The sequence below is a fragment of the Geospiza fortis genome, unplaced genomic scaffold (assembly GCF_000277835.1).
Source record: "Geospiza fortis unplaced genomic scaffold, GeoFor_1.0 scaffold366, whole genome shotgun sequence".
NCBI lineage: Eukaryota > Metazoa > Chordata > Aves > Passeriformes > Thraupidae > Geospiza > Geospiza fortis.
In genome coordinates, this window is record NW_005054342.1 from 4,175,092 (window position 1) to 4,192,750 (window position 17,659).

Genomic DNA, 17,659 nt, shown 5'->3' on the forward strand with positions numbered 1-17,659 from the left:
ACCATAAAACTGCAGTGTTATGAGGAGAGGAAAAAGAAACCTGAGTTCTGTATCTTTTGCTATACTTTATACATAGTCTTCAAGTACGCAAAAAGGTCTAAAGAACAATTTCCTCAGCCCACTCTAAAACATTGTTTCTAATAGTCTTGAGTATTCTCAACCCAACATTAGACTTCTCTTTGGAAAACCACAGTAGCCCCAGCAGGCTGGACAGGTAAAAGACACATTGAGAAGAAGGCCCAGTTCCCCTAACCTCTGTACTAGCTTGCACAACAATTTACCAGTCCCTGGAGAGCCAAGCTTTTGAGAAATCTTTTAACAAAAGATGATCAGAGAAACTAAAATTAAAACGCATTTACACCTGCTGCAAAGAACAACTGCATTCAGTATACCCTCTTCAGACTGACCACCAGTATTGTCAGTAAGGCTGTGGAAAAACATCTAACTAGGACAGAGGCACCATAGAGGGGATCTCTGTATCCACTCCAACATCTCAATTCTGTAGCATACACTTCTTAGCCACATTAGGGCTGATGCACAGTAATGAGTCCAAAAATAATTCCATATCCAAGGATACAGTTCTATTAAGAAGAAATTAAAACTTGCAGCACCTCTCATAGGGATCACTTTCATTCTCTTGCAAAAAAACCCAATAAAATAAACAAGCAATTTTCACTTTGCATCTGTAAGGTTGATACTTTAAGTACATGGGAACATAAATTGTGTAAATAAAGATCTCACTTATGAAAAGCTGCTACTCTTCTCAAAGTAGAGTGCATCCGGGAAATTTCTCCTGCGTCCGTACAAAATCCTCCTTCCTAAATCATGGAAGTTTGAGAAAGAGAAAGGAATTAACCAGTGTGGGCCAAAGGAATGACTGTGTTCCCTTCCCAACCAACCCACAAGCTTGGATCACTCTCCTCCAGCCCCGCTTTAACCTTTACCTTTAACCACGCTACCCATGTCCTGCTCTACAGTCAAAAGAAAACAATATAACTGCACAGGAATTTTGTATGAGGGAAAATCCCTGTCATTAATAAACCAATGGCAGCCTTCATAGAGGCTGCAGTATTGCTAACACAGAGTAAAAAGTAGCAATTAGTCTAACATGGTCCCTCACACAGTTGCTAAGGATCTCTGGAAAGCTAAGTGTTCACATGGTGCTGACCTTCCCTGCTTCCAGCTGCCAGATCACATTCAAAGATAGCTAAAAATATATTAAATACTTTCCCATAGATGCAATTGCGGTAGTTTCCACAAGTATACTATGTGATTCTGGGGGACGAAATATACAACCAGGAATTAGAAGGGAGGAGTTCCAGGAGAAAAAAATCTCTTTATTTAGATATAGATCACACTACAGAGGAGTCGAAGAATCCCTGGTCTTGCACTGATCTTGTTTCTCATAAGTACACATTCTCCCACATTGACATAGATCTCTATTTAAGACCAATAAAATTAATCCAATCTGAGGTTAGGGGATTTTTTGGCTTGACACATTTTGCAATATCCCTGTGTCCAATAAAAACTTGCCAGTGTTAACTCTCATACCATGGCATGACACCTGTTCATGACGGCACAGTTGATCAGATCAGCTGCAGGCTTCTGTTGTTCAGCTCAGCCAGCAAGCTATTCATATCCCCACCAGCTGTTTCTGCTTTTTAGACCTAATGAAAAGCTTTGAGGGAGACTGTAGTCCTCTTTCAAAGGGGAAGTCATTATTTCCAAGACCCTCAAAGCTATACAATCTGCATTACAGACTGCTGTTTGCTTGGGTTTTTTCCCTACATCCAAGTAACAGCACAAAGCGCATCCTATGTACAGTCAAATATGGAGAACTACAGAACTGTACCTTTTTGGGAAGAGCCTCATCACCTGTAGATTGACAGCACTCACTAGCTGATTTTGCATATAGTATCTTTGGCACAGTACTGGAGTAACTACAAAGCAATTTCTTAGGTCCAGAATATCTGGTGTAGCCATTTTGTTCCTCACAAGTACACATTCTCCCACACTGGCACAGATCAACAAAATAATTCTGAGGTTAGGGGACCTTTTGGCTTGACACATTTTACAACATCAGCATCCAATAAAAGCCTGCCAAAAGACATACAATGCCCTGTTGGTGGCGTGGACTACCTTGTTTATTATTTTCCCAACTCTATTCCTGCCAAAATATACTGCCAAAATATATCTGCTTCATTAAAATGTGAAGAACCATTCTTTTCAAAGGTGCAAACTCATCTTTTAGAGTTCTGCCTCCTTCAAGCAGAAACGGCAGGCAAAGAATAGCTCCATATCCCCCTTAATTTTCTTTGTCTTCCTTTTTTTTCCTAGCAAAACAGTCTGCTTACCCCTCACACTCACCTTTTGCCAGAAGCAATCTAGTAGCTGGTTAAGCTGCTTCATCAACTCATCTATCATTTGAGTTCGAGCACAATCCACCTGGCTATAGATGGCAATTTCCTCACGGCAGAGGATATAGTAAGTCCTGGAGGAAGCCTCGAGGACAGACATGTCGGAGTGTTTGGCCACAATGTCTTTTATCTCTCTCAGCAAAGCATCCAAATGCTGCAGGTGATAAAAGGGGCATTATAGGTAAATTCTACAAAAATCCTCTTATGCTTTAAATCATTTCACTAGGCCCATATATCCCTATGGGTCATATAAACAAGATGAAACAAATGCCAGACTAAGCAGAAGAGGGGTAGGACTTTTTGTTCTGTATTTATGGCTCTCTTTCATCATTATGTCTCTAGATCTTCCTAAAGAATTAAGCAACTGCTTTAAGTTCTACTTTAGCAATACATGACTAGCACTACATAGGGAATAAATGCCTTTCCAAAGGACAGGTCTGTCTTTAAACAGTAGAAGTTGTCTCCGTCAGCAATGGAGAATGTTTTGGATCACGTCAGCAACAGTCTTCATTCTTAGTGGGAAGAGGTAACTTGTGCCATTCTGCTGACTTGCTCTCTTCCAGTTCAAGTTTTGGGCTGAAATTAACCTCAGAGTGTTTGCCTAACACTGCCCTGCTGTAAACACCCCTGCTTAAGAATATGTTAAGCTATTTCGAGGATTTCATCTATCCATTTCTGACCATCCCTTTCCCATCAGCAGATATATTATCTCCATTCTTATCTTTCACTCACTGTCATTCCCCAGCAGCTGGGAGTCAGCCTTCATGGAGAATGAAACCTATTCTGCAGTAAACTCCTGGGAGACACCAACTTAAGATACATGGCATAATCCATGCTCCCTCCAGCCAGGAATGAAAAAACCCAGGGCTTGGTCTACCACACAAAACCACAAATCGTTATCCACCAAGGCCAGACCCAGCGTTATCAGAACTGACAAGAACTAAGGCTTTTTTTTGTAGCTCCAAATCAAAAAGTAAAGCCTGAATAAGACCACTTTCCTTAAGGTATGAGACCATTTCATTGTATTTCAACAATTTTCTACTTGTTCCAAATCCCATTAAATTCCCCACATTATCAACTAAATTTAGGACATTCCACATGAACTGATTGTCCCAAATCCTATTCACCTTCTCTAGATGTCCTGTACTGTAAACATCTAAATCGTAATATTGAGGAATCTGCAGAAGATTTGCCACTTTTTGTGCATCTGTTGAATACTGCAGAGAAAAAACAGGATATGAGTACATTACAGGAATTTTCATGAAATATTTAACATGCATTCATAGAGCAGCTGTTAGTTACCTTTGCCAAGAGCTGAGGAAGCACCATAATAAAGTGCTCAGTAATTTTGGTACAATCTTCCAGTTGGATTTTCTTCTCTTTTACTGACAAAATCTGCAAATAAAGAATTTGGTTTCAATTATAAAATCTCTGGGATTTGAGTGGAACCTTACATATAACCCAAGCTTAACTTATATTGCATTGTCTCAAGCATATCAACCTAAGATAGAGACACTTTTCCATGAAGTAAACCAGATGCTTTTTTTGTTGACCTTAAATTAGATGCAAATTGCTGAACAGCTATAGGTTGTGGATAAAATGCTCATCATTTGTCAATAACATGCTTCAAGTGGCTCTCCTCTAATGCTCATCTCCTTCAACATCCACTTCTAATAAGATCTAGAGGTGAAAAGAAACTGCAACATTTCAGAAAAATAAGCTATTTTATTTCCTAAGATACATCTGCAATGAGGAACAAGCTGTCTGGCAAAGTACACAAGGCAAAGATAATGTGATGACAGGACAATAAATAAGACTAAGATGCACTGACTTTTTTGGCTGCACCTCTGCCCACTGGAGGATGACCTTCAGCTGCTTCTCTGACTGTTGCAAGGATGATTTCAATGAGAGCACTTTCCTGGGCATCACTCAGTGCTGGAAGTAAATCAGTCTCAGCATCACACAACAGAAAAGTGAAGATGCAGCAACAATTGATGTAAAGTCTACTCATTTACCTGAAGAACTGTGGAAGGACACTAAAGAATGGGAGATGCAGTGTTGCTAAATAAACAGCTAAAGAGTGTTTGACTTCATTTGAAGGAAGTTATTCTACATTTAGTGAGTACCATTAATCCCTTAATGGCTTAACTTTTTGGGGCAGCTGGGCTTGCAAAAACACAGGCAGTTTTAATGAGGTTCCCCACTGACTAGTGTCTCAATCAGGACGCATCTTCTTTGAGTACCAAAACGCTCTAACTCACTGGGTCTACAAACTGATTTTAATCACACAACCAACTCCAGGTCTACAACAACTATACACAGAATGGTTTGGGTTGGAAGGGACTTTAAAGATTTATTTAAGTTCACTTCAAAATAATTCTACAAAAAAAAAACCTCTAGTGTTAAATGTTAGTGAACTCAATACATTACTCATTTTCTTTTGAGGAAGGAGTAGAAGCCTGACAATAACTGCATTTCAATCTATTAACACTTTTAGATTCTACAGTTTTGGACAAACAAAGTGAACACAACATAAGCATTACAGTTTAATTACACAAGTATTTACTGGACAGGTTCTAAACTAACATTGCATAAATACAGAATACTGAATAAAACAAGTATGTTGATATAAATATTACACCAGCAGTGCATTGAGTTGCATCTGCTTTGTGGCACTTGGAGACAACAATTTGGGACCAAATGGTACTGCAATATGAAATAATCCTAAACTACCTAAGACAAGGTTCAAAAAATAGCATGGGGAGATTCATTCTGACAAAACTAAATTCTTTGCTTACCCACCTTCTCCAGCTTCTTCAGCATTTTTTAATAGAAGAGTGGTCATGCACTCCCAGTCCTTCAGGAATTTGCCTGCCCAGTCCCACAAGCTGTCCACTAGGTATGCAACATGTTTGTGTAGCTAGGGATTAAAAACACAAGCTTATAGAAGCAAACACATCACTAAAAGAAATACAGCTTCATATGTTCCTCTCCCTCTGTCATATGACAAAGCTCTGTCATTCACATATATATTCAAATGCAGTATTCCAACATATTTATTTCCAGGCCAATCAGCATTTAAACACCATGTCTTCAATCTGATACAAAGCAGGAAAGTGGGGTAAAAAATCAGGAAAAGTAGGCAAAGAAATGTAATTTTCCCTTTTAATACAGATTTAAATTTAAATTAAATAATCTCTGAAACTAGTTTCTGTATTGCTTTATATTGCTGACTGTAACAGCCAAAAATGCAGTCACAGGACTAGAAACAAGTCATCCATCCAATTCTTTGCAAAAGATTCAAAACTGCCGTGCCTGAGACACTTTGGCCAGATAGAGATCTGCACCACTGCAAATGCTAAACTGTGAACTGTTTATCAGCACTTAAGCTGATAAAACTCTCATAAAACTACAGTCTTTGTCAGCATGGAGCCATGGTACAGCAACCTACATCTGCCTCCAGAAAGACATGGACACATACCAAAAAACCTTCACTTGGTGGCATTAGTCTTCCTGGTTGTTTCCAGAAACTGCCTCAGCACTGATTCTCCCCATTAGCATACTTGTAAATTAGGTTTAATACAACAGAACAAAAATGGCTTCATTAAAAACTTAACCTAGAGAGTAAAAACATTTCTAACACCACACATTTCAGAGCTCACCAACAGAAATTGCTTTCAAAAGCAAGAAGATAATTGATTTAACATGCAACACTGGATTTAAAAGGCTTACTGCACAGGCAGTTCTCACCTCACTCTCCAGGAAAAAGTGTATTAATCTTTTCAACTGGTCAGTGCTCGCCCCAAACTTTCCTCCTTTGGGCTGTACTTTATCTCCCCCATGACTAAGCAGCCTGCCAAAAGAAAAGCAAGTCAGTCCAGTTTTGCCACATTCTCCTTACACTCATTTACCAATGTAACACTAATTCTGACAAGATCACAAGGACGGTATTTCTCTCAAGTGTCTACTTATTGACCCCAAATCTCATTAGACTTTTTTATAAGATGAAAGGAAAAGAGATTGCTTTCCATTACGAGAGACATGCTATTTCTGTGGATGCAGAGACTATTTCTGACAATTTCACAGGTACCCTGCCACCCTTCTGGATGATGGATGCAGATTCCATAAACCGACCATACAATGACATAGGCATTTGCTCATGCTTGAAAAGAGGCTTGCTCTAGGCCAAATTTAAAACCTTAACAACACAGCAGAGATATTACCACACAGCCACTATCCACATCACAGTGCATCTTGGAACTGCAGCTTCTTAAGGAAAGCAGAGTATCTTGTAATTATAAGAGGCAATTAATGTCACAAATACAGTGGAAACTCTGCTCTTCCTCTTCTGCCTGAGGTATGAAGCACAGTATGACACTTCCATTTCCCCCTTTATCCAAAATGAGTCTGACTACTACCCACAAAAAGTGCTAATCCCAAAATAAATACAGGGAGGCCATCCCTAGATTAATGTAAGGCCCAAACAGCTTGGATTTAAGAGCTGGACCACACTACTAAATGTCAGCAAAAGCTTGTGCATTCAGGAAGAGTTTCTGCTAGCATAATTTATGCCAGCTAAGTAGCCTAAGTTAAAATATGCAAACATGGAAGAGATTTTGTGCAAACCAAGGGCAAGAAGATTTTGTGCAAACCAAGAAGAAGGGGCAGCAGGGGTGGAAAGCATAAGCATTTATACTAAAACTTAGCAGTATAACCAGGGAAAGGAGGGTGTCACTAACATCTCTTATCATACCAAAGCCAACATTCTATACTGGAAAAAGTGCTGGAGAGAAGCACTGGACAAACAAGAACAAGGATGAGATTTACAGGGTCAAGGTGTCCACAAGGCACTGGCAAGCTGGGTAGAAAAAGTGAAGTTATCAGGGCAACCACTTTGGTAGCAAAATGCAGCAGAGTTCTGAGAGGAGAAACATCTAATTTATGAGAGCATATTAGGACCAACACAAACAACTAAGTCTAGCAGATGTAACAGCAGATTCATCAAAACAGAAGTTTCTCTTCATTTGTCTTTCTGTTGGACTTAGCTCCACAAATTCCAGAATGCCAACATTTCAGTTACACAGGAAAAGGCAACTAGGAAGAGATTCTGTATGCGTGAAAACACAATTATTATTTCTGAATGTCCCCCCACAAAATCCTTGCCTAAATATTTTTATTTTCATTTCTTTTTGTAAGTCAAGATTATTTCTCTCAGTAGTAAAGACAGAATATTCATCTCTTCCCTTTTTAGCATGCCAACTCCATACAACTTCATGCAACCATTGCTATAAGAAGCCCATTTATAAGAGTTACTCCTGGGGAAGATAAACCCTGTATTTCATTAACCTGACAGGAAATTGGGAGGGCTTTTTAATCTGCTGCATGTCTCATTATTCAAAACCTTTACAATGTATAAGGCAACTTCCAAAGGGAGACGAGAAGGCCATTTTTGTGATTAATCACCAAACTATGAAAATCCAGCAGATGCCAGGTGACAGATTAGCTTGTAAGAAGCAAAGCAATAGGAAAGCAGAGAGAAAGAGGGCATGTTCTCAACACAGTATGGCACTTGTGGATCAATTAGTTTCATATTCCCTGTGTTAGTCTTGCAACTTTTCTCACACCTATTGTTTCAGGGCTGTGCAGGAAAACATGCAATTACCCCCAGACAGCATTTCTCTTTTGATTACCAGAAGAAAGGTGGCACACACTTTCATCAGAAAAATTAATGCTTAATATCCCCCTTAAATAAATCCAACTTAATTCCAAAACAAATGAGACTATGCAAGAAGTAGGCAGGCAGAGATACCTTTTATAAAGGAATTCCCCAGCTGCTACTGCAAGCGGCCGGTGAGTGGTATAAACAAACTGGTATAACATTTCACAGTCTTCAGCTGATAACACATCCCCACAGTTCCTAGGCAAAAATAACAACGGAAGTTATAGGCCAGGTTTATCTGCAAAGAATAGCATGAATGCTATGTCCAGCTTTTACTAGGCTTGATTCTCCATAACTGTGCAACTTGTTTACACAGCTATGTGTAAATTTTTGTAGGGCATTTCTAAAAATGCTCTCAAACAAAATTGGCAGCGTTTCTTTACTCACTGTGTAGAGAAACAGAGGTTTGTGTAAGCCATGACAAATCAGGCCCACTGCATGGACACAAATGTTAATTTAAAGTATAATTACAGTTGATTAGTGATCATGGTAAAAACAGTAATACTAGTAAAACAGGAAAATCATGCATTTACTTTATGCTTAGACATTCACCATAGAAGATAATAAACAATTAGAAACCTTCATTCTGTAATACAAATTATTCTTAAGTAATTTATTCCAGTATTTTAAAACCTATATTCTATTACACTAGAGTCCCACAAAAATAAATCAAAACACATTCTTGATGGCACACTTATGGCTGTGACCTCTTTGCACAAACACATTCAAAGTCATGACTTTTTTCATTCAGCTACACATCTTGAGAACACCACATGCCAACAAGTACACCTAGAACACTCTCTGGGAGGTAGAAATGGTATTCGTATCAACTATTTACAAAAAAGAAACTGAAGCATCAAGGTTGAATAACCGAATGAAGAGGTACCACAGCAGTGAAGCCCAAAGCCAGGATTACAGTTTCCAAATACCTGCTTCTTACTGCCACAACAATGTCACTGGACTAGGCTACTTCAGAGAATGAAAGAGCAACATAGGAGATCCTGACACTTACTACACCCAGCAGAGAGGAAAGGGTTTTTATTGATCACTGCATTCAATCCTCGAGCAGTAACATTTTAAAACCATCTACACCTGTGGTCCAACACCCTCTCTATAACTGAGGATTCATGCTATTCTCCAGCTAAGGGTAATGTCTACAAAAAAACAGCAGTCCTTCCTATGCTTGCCCATTTGTCTCCAACCCATTTCATCCTTTAGCATCCTCACAAGTCACAAAGCCCCAAATATATCCTCCAACCTGACCGAAAAAGAAGTGAGCTCACACTAGGTGACATTATCACTGGAGCATCCATTAAAAAGGTCTTTAAATGAAAGTGCTAATGGTATGTCCCCAAAAGTGATGAATCAGTCTCACAGGATAATCTGAAATAAAAGCTGCCTTACATATTTAAGGCAGGTTTTGGTGGACTCTTTAAACATGCAATTACCTTGAGAATATATTTGCCGTATTAGAACATATAGGAAGTGTAAAGGAATACATATCAAGAAATCACCATAAAGAGAAATATTTATGTCACTCATTTAACTATCTACAGAACTGGGAAAGTAGAGTAAAAATGTGTTTATTGATGTTAAGCAGTAAAAAAATGAAACAAGTAATATGGTTTTATGGTGCATTACAGCACATGAATAAGCAGTGGTGTGTCCTGTGAAGCCATGAATGATCAAATTTATTAAACTTCTACAAGTTTAACAAGTGAGAGTAAAACAAAGAATGACAACAAAGAGCACTTACAGGAATAAAAAGACATGATATAATAAATATTAAAAGGCTATGGGGAATTTACAGAAAAAACAGCAGTCTGACAATGTTTCTTTCATTCTTTTAAATGTCAATCTATTATTGAGTTCTTTTAAAGCACTAGTTTCCATGAAGATGTCTTTGTCATTTTTCCTCTATATATTTTTTTTTCAAAACTAGTGGAAGCTGGGAATGTAAGAAATTTCACAAACATATGGTGATCCAAACTGAACCAATACAGAATCATAGAGCACTGAGGATGGTCAGCACCTCTGCAGAGCATCTGCTCCAACCCCCTGCTCATCACAAGAGGATCAGCTACAGCAGGTTGATGTGTCCAATCCATGAAGTCATAGATTCTACAACATCTCTGGCAATGTGTTCCAGTACTGGATCACTCCTCAGTGAAAAACCTTTTTCTTATGCTTAAATGAAATTTCCTGTATGAACATGCCAGTCAAGTGCATACATTTTATTATATTTAATTTTTTTCTTCTTTGTATTTCAGGTTTTCTCTCTTTAGCACATTTATAGAAAAAATGAATGCAATACCTGAATGTTCATATTTTAAAAGAGTTCCTTGACTAAACTGTTCAGATAGCTTGAAGACCTAAGCAATATCTATCTCTTTGATAGAAATTAAGGACTCTTCCTTTCCAGTACTAATGAAACTGCTTTTCCATAGTTATTTTCTATCCTTAGAAAAGGAATCCTGGTGGACACCAAGTTGAACATGAGCCACCAAGGTTCTCTTGCTGACAAGAAGGTGAATGCTATCCCAATCTGCATTAAGTGTTACCTGCAGGTTTGGGAAGGTGATCCTTCCCCTCTACACAGCACTGGTGAAGCCACACCTGCAGTGCTGTGTCCAGGGCTGGGCTCCCCAGTACAAGAGACAGACTGGGGAGAGACCAAGAAAGGGTCACAGAGATGATCTGGGGATCAACTTTCATGGGACTGAAGCATCTCTCCTTTGAGGAAAGGTCAAAGGAGCACGGACTGTTCAGCCTGGAGGAAAGAAAGTTCAGGGGGATCTTAGCAATGTGTGTAAGTAGCTGGTGGTGGGAGTAAGAAGACAGAGAAAGGCTTCTGCTCCTGGTACCCAGGATCAGAAGCAACAGGCGCAAACAGAAACACAGGAGGCTCCTTGTGAACATTGGGAAACATGTTTTTACTGTGAGGGTGGCAGAGAACTGGCACAGGATGCCAAGGGAGGCTGTGGAGTCTCCATTGCTGGAGGTACTCAAAAGCCATACAGACACAGCCCTGGGCAATGCGCTCTACATGACTCTTCTCAAGTAGGGGGTTGGACCAGATAACCCTTCTAACTTCAGCCACTCTGTGATTTCCAAAATCCCAACCTCCCCATTTTTAACTTTGTTTTCTAAGAGGTTGGGAATCTATCCATTACATTAATCTAGTGCAGTATTATTTCCTCCCTCCTTGAGACATAAGTAGGTGAGATGCTGCTCCAGCTGCAAAGGAAGCACCCCCAAACAGCAGAGAAGCAAAGGAAGGGAGAAGAATCCATTTCCTTTGCAACACAACCTGACAGACACTCCTGACACCACCTGAGCACCTGATCTTCTGCTTTTCCCTTTCTTGAGTGGGAGGGAATACCTGTGTGCAGTACTACTACTATTACTGTTCAACCACTACTATCTGACCATGATGACGTTTAGGCTTGTAACTCCCCCTGAAATGAGTGCTCAGGCATTTTACCTGCCTCTGCAAGCAGCAGCACTTGACTACACCTGCAATCACTAACACTACCACACTTAATGTGTGCCTTTCTTTTTTACATCCATCAGGCAATCATCAACCACACAAAGAATACTTCAAATACAGCAGTAATACTGCTGCAAATTTACAGCCTCAGCATGCCAAGCAACAGATAAAGGTTAAGCCAGAAGTGCCTGCCAGTGTTTAGGTACCTAAAAATAAACAGGCATGGCCTTCCACATACCAATCTCATTACATACCATTTTCTCTGCACTTCAGTACGAACATGTCCCAGTCTTCATGTCCCAGAGGAAACTGGGACATTCTAGAGGGAGATCATAGACCCATTTTGTTCTGCACATGGTACCAGATGAAAGATTTCATATCTTCCTTTTTGTTTCCTTTGGTTGCATGCAAGAGGTATGACTGCTGGTCTAGCTTGACTTGGTCTGTGCTGTCTGCTCATACCAAGGATAACCATCAAAATCACAAGAGTAAAATAAAACCATACCTGATGCACTTTACAGAGTTTTATTCTAGTCTTTGTTTTTAGTGGCTGTGCAAGGTAAGATCTGGTACACATTATGGTGATGACAATCCAAGGTATAGCATCTCAATCAAAAAATAATCTGGTCACTTTGCATTTAAAATTAAGTCAAGTTAAACATCCAAATCTGCAGATGCATTGTAAAAGTAGTATATGTGCATGGAGCACTATCAACCAAAAAACAATGTATGTTAAAAGTATGCTAATGTCTGCAGTAAAAAATTTAAGTACAAAAATCATGTACTACTAAACTGTTCTGCAATTTCACTCTCACTCCTCTGCTCTCATTGCAGGTTATTTCAAGACACACTTTGGTGATCAGCAAAATGACAATATGGTTGCCACTAAAATGTAACAATAGTCCTTTCCCACCCACAGTACAATGGGATTAGCATGTTGCAACACACTGTGATTATGCTGTGGCAGACCGATGTGTTTTCTGTTTAAAACTCAGTTTAATTTCTAATTACGTTTAACTAAAGTAAATCAAAGTCATTTTCCCCTGGGCTACTTACATATTCAAGCTAATTGTAGATTTGTGCCCCTACCAACACCACCTGTAACCTTTCCCTGTGCATCTACTGTGGTTACCTTATTACTTTTGCTGCTCTTTTCCAAAATCCCTCTATGCTTTTAGGTAGTTAAGCATACAAAAATTAACAGAATTGTCTAGCAGTAGGCATACTGAACTAATTTGCCTCCTAAAAGGCAATGCTTTTTTTACCTTGGTCTCTCATTGTCACTGATGCTTTCTCCCTCTTTATTTCCTCCCTAGTTCTATTCCCTGTCAGATCCTTTGCAACATTAATGCTAACAATTATGCATAATTCAGTACCATTAATAATTTCTATTATGCTAAACCTCATAGGCTCATTTCCGTTCAGGATCACATCATGCTGTGTTAAAAACAGAAATCTACTAGCCCAAAGACTGGCATTCAATTGAGACAACAAGCAACAAACAAGAAGGAAAAAAAATCTCAGCTCACAGAAACACACAAGAAGAAAATACAAATATGGATTTGAAAAAAACTAAGTATATCCATAGCAAGAGTTCTGAATCAGCACTGGGATTTTTTTTAATAATGCAGCACATATAAGTGAATTGAAAAGATCAGTGTTTTCACTGCCTCTCTAGCTATCAAGAGAGAGAATGTAAAGGCACAGCAGCTTTATGGGGCAGTAGTACACAGAGTAGTCAGTGTATATTCCACAGAACTGGAATGCAGTGATGGTTGAGAGATGCTCAAACCTGTTACTACCATACATGGAGCACAGCTCTCCTGCCACTGTAAAACATCATAAAAATGGTGAATTAGCAACAAGGTCTTGCTGCTATGCTGACCCAAAAGACAACTACGGAAGTCAGTCAAAGAAAGTTACTGACATAATGTATTTTTCCCAAGAAAAATTACCCAACTGAGTAATTGGAAGAAAAAAAGCTATTACTGGATGACTGACATCATGAATAACAAAATATTTATTCCAAGATTAGAGACATGTTCTGAAGGTCTGTACCTCATCAATGAAGACTATTTTTTTAATTAATGATTCCTGATCAAATAGAGAGAATTCAGATAGACATTCTTTCCAGTGGCTTTAAAAATAGCTTTCAGAAACTTGATCTGAAAGGTCTCTCACATCTCACTAAAAATGCAAGTTGGGCCACTTGAATTCAGTTGCCGAATTTGCAGATGACAAAAATTAGTCATTCAAAGAGAAGCCAAGACAGCATTACAAAAGTGGCAAAAATTGTATTCCACCACTGCATACTAGTAGCCATGCCATTTATACAAGCTGTCATTTATTACTTTATCATTCCCTTTGAGGCAAGGGAGTTGCTGTCCCCCAACTCGATTTCATGCTTTACTGCATGTATCAAGCAGCACTACTGCTCAATATCCAGACACACTTTTTGTGTGTGTCTGGACACACACAAAAGCTTTGAGCTATGAGACACACCTATTTGAGACACATTAGCCCTGCAGGTCTTTGTTTCTGCACTGCCAGCAGCAAGTCCTTTCTGCCACTATTGTAGGTACTAAGGCATCAGTTTTTCCCCTGCTAGAAAAGGATCTTGATGCAGGCTCTTATTAAGAAGCCTGTGCATGTGACTGGCTGTACTGTCTGCATTCTCCTCACACAGAGTTACAGACTGGTCAGCACTACTCTTATCAAAGAGAAGAGCCGTTGTTGAATTTGCTTATTGAGTCTCCAATGCACACTTTCACCGCTCCAATAATTATGCCAAATCAGCAGGGCTCAGAGCAATTGGGGGGGTACAGTGGAAGAAGGCAGGATAGATATGCAACAGAGGAGCAAAAAGAAAGAAAAGAATGTATTTGCTAGGTCTCTACATAGCTTAATTTGAAACAATTTCATAATGTATTAATTTTACTTATGAAAATTGCATCTTATGATGGAAAAATATCATTCAGAAAACTTTAGATGGCATTTATTCACACTGGAAACCATATTTAAGCAAAATTCAGAAAAATTGCTTCAGGGAAAAAGAAACATTGATCAAACTTTTATAGCTGCAGCTTGCATTAATGAGAACATGATCCCTTATAATAAAGCCAGAGATGATAAACAGCTGCAGTGCCAATATAGCTCTTGTTAATTCAGATACGGAACAAGTGCAGCCCTAACTGGTGTATGGAATCTTTGTACTTCAACAATGGTGAGCTGCTCCTCCTAGCACAGGGACATGTTATCCATGGACACTGCATTGTGCTTTGTTCCAACAGCTAGGCACCATAGGGAACCAAGGGATGTAGAAATGGACATTGTGAACACAGGAACAATATAACCCTGGCTACTACTAGTGAGGTCCAAACAATGGCACTACCTCCAGAAGAGGGTGCAGTGCTCACAGCATCATATGCTGTTCTGCTGTGCCTATTGAAGGAGGCTTGGAAAAATGCCATTCAAACCAGTGGAATGTGAAGTGAGACAGGACACACTAAAGCAGCACCTCAATATACCAAACTTGAAATTTAATGTAAATATCTACATATTAGTTGGACCACTAAGGTCTACATGGTCCCCTAGTAGCAATGACTAATACTTCTGGCTTAAATAGAGAAGCAAATCCCACAAGGCTATTGGATAATGTCTCGTGCTGTACATGGAAATAAGTATCTACATCACCAAAATTCAACTTACACTCTCAGACAAAGGAGACACTGAGTCCTAACATCTCAACTGTATTATCAATGGAATGCAGTGAAGTTTTTATTCCCATTTTGCTTTGAAAAAGAGGGACAGAAAATTTATTCTACACATATTTTGCAAATAAAAACATTTCTAAAATAAACATGCTGCTCAAGGATGCATCAGAAAAAGATTTAAATACTTTCGTAATACTAAGTCTAATTCTTCCCCACATTTTCAGCTTGCCATTATCCTACCAAATCTAAAGCTGGCAGGTAAATTTCCCAAGAAAACAACTCTTATGTTAGTCTTCCACCTCAGCAAAATCACACACTTGATCATTTCCTGTCAGTCTGCTATGGGCTCAAAGGCTACCAGATTCTCTGCCCTGGAGCCAAGAATCTTGAAGTCCAGATTCTAACAAAAGCCTCAAAGTTCAAAGTTGCCTGCATCAGGTGCAGAGACAGGGAAGAGGGCAGAGTTCTCCAAGCTTCTGGTCAAGACCTGGCAATCCTGGGACAGAAGATGGGGCAGGGACCCCATCTTCAGTGGGAACTTCCCCCAAGACAGTCAAATGCTCTTTTTGAGAAAAGTGAAAATTAAAAAAGGTGGAATTTCCTTTCAGAGGCAAACAAAGATATGAAAACCTAGTTTTTCAGACTGAATCTCAGTACAAGCGTTTTCTTAACACTGGCACTTCCCACAGAAAGAAAATGTCATGTCTTGAGCAGCTTTAACTGTAATTCTTATCCTGCCAGAAGCAACTGTTTCCCAACAAGTAAGTGATTACAGGAAGATTCATCAGGTTTGTACCTGGATCGTGTTGCCATTAAAACAATACAGTAAATTAAAAAAGAAATTATTTACTGTGACATAAGCATCAAGAGTTTCATGGCTTGAACTGCTACTTCATGGTCCTTGTCCAGAGGCATGGACACAATTCGATCCTAATGGATGTAAAATGACAATAAAAAGATGTAACATGGTTTGTTCTCAATAAACATGTATTTTTGCTACAGCTAGATCATCTACACTAGTACAGCAGAGATTTATTTTTATTTCAGCAGCTATTTCCTAAGAGACATAAGGCAACTTGATTATTACCAAGTAGTTTCCCAGCCCCTGAAAATTAACAGCATGTTAATTTTTTAACTGAATTAATCATGCAGTAATATGATATTTTTTATACATGTAATGTATGCGTTCACAAGAAATTAACTACGCACTACAAATTAAAAGTGACTGACAACTTGTTTCTAAGATGTTACTACTGGCACTTCAGTATGTTAAATGAAGGTAAGCCTCAAATTACAAGCATTATCTAATCAGTTTCTCCCACTAACAGTAAAGTGCCTGCACCTACACATTACAGAAGTCAGTGCCTTGCTGAAAAGACAGTTAAAGTCATAAAGATACCTCATGGCATAGCAGCGATATTGCTGACCTCCAGAATTCACAATATTGTAACTTAGTACACATGCAAACAAATCAAAAAACTGAAAAACTTCCCATCACATGAAACCAGAACTTGCACACCTCAGAGTGGCCTACATCTTTAAGATACTATTACACCTTTAGACTTGCTTGATTTGGAACTATTTTAGTTTCCCCATTTAACACATGGTTTTCTAAATCTCTACATTCATTTTCCTTTGCACCTTCCCTTTTCTCACAATCCAGTTGGAAGGTATGTAAATCCACAAATCCTGAGTCTGAACACTCAAGGGTAACAGAGGGAGCATGTGTAACTCTCATTTGTAGGAAATGGATTGATGGTTATATGATTACACTCCTCATCACTGAGAAAGCATGCTTTAAACTTTGAAACTGGTATTTTGTGTGTAGCTTTTGGATTTATTTTGTTTAGAGGGGATGGAGTTGTTTTTGGGTGGGGGTTTTTTGACTGGGGGATGGAGCTAGCAATAATCCATTTAGACTGCATCCTCCACACAGGGAGAGCACAGCACAAACAGCCCGGAGCTATTTCATCACTCTTTATTGAATACCAATCCTGCATTTGGTTACAGAGCTTACAGCAGTCAGAAAGATAAGGGACTACCACATAATCATTTAAAACAGGGGTCAATCTTAGATAGCTGAGTTTAATTCTGAATAATTTATTACTAAAATACCAATATTAAAGCCATTTCATGTTCTTTGAGGATATGTGATAAGTATTTTTCACTATTAGCAACTGCTTTGACAAATAGGTAAGCCCTGCACCTTTTACAAAAACACCACAGGTTTGCTACCACATGCAGGCATTGATTTGTCCTGACATTGAATCATGTCCTGATTCACATGGACTGAGATATCAATCACATCATCTTGAGCTTT

General features: G+C 38.9%; 1 protein-coding gene across 4 annotated transcripts in view; it reads right to left on the reverse strand.

The window, feature by feature from the left end:
• The window catches only part of LOC102034892 (cohesin subunit SA-2-like), a 75,258-nt gene that overhangs the window by 35,431 nt on the left and 22,168 nt on the right, over positions 1-17,659 (reverse strand). For all 4 annotated transcript variants that reach the window (XR_004081897.1, XR_004081899.1, XR_004081898.1 and 1 more), the window contains exons 12-20: positions 16,190-16,269; positions 8,227-8,334; positions 6,168-6,270; positions 5,220-5,337; positions 4,249-4,352; positions 3,720-3,812; positions 3,545-3,634; positions 2,368-2,571; positions 742-818 (exon numbers count right to left, since the gene is read on the reverse strand). Coding sequence is in view for 1 of the 4 variants with exons in the window: in XM_031058351.1 (XP_030914211.1) it covers positions 742-818; positions 2,368-2,571; positions 3,545-3,634; positions 3,720-3,812; positions 4,249-4,352; positions 5,220-5,337; positions 6,168-6,270; positions 8,227-8,334; positions 16,190-16,269 (977 nt within the window). In the remaining 3 variants the exon portion in view is untranslated. The remainder of the gene's footprint in view (positions 1-741; positions 819-2,367; positions 2,572-3,544; positions 3,635-3,719; positions 3,813-4,248; positions 4,353-5,219; positions 5,338-6,167; positions 6,271-8,226; positions 8,335-16,189; positions 16,270-17,659) is intronic.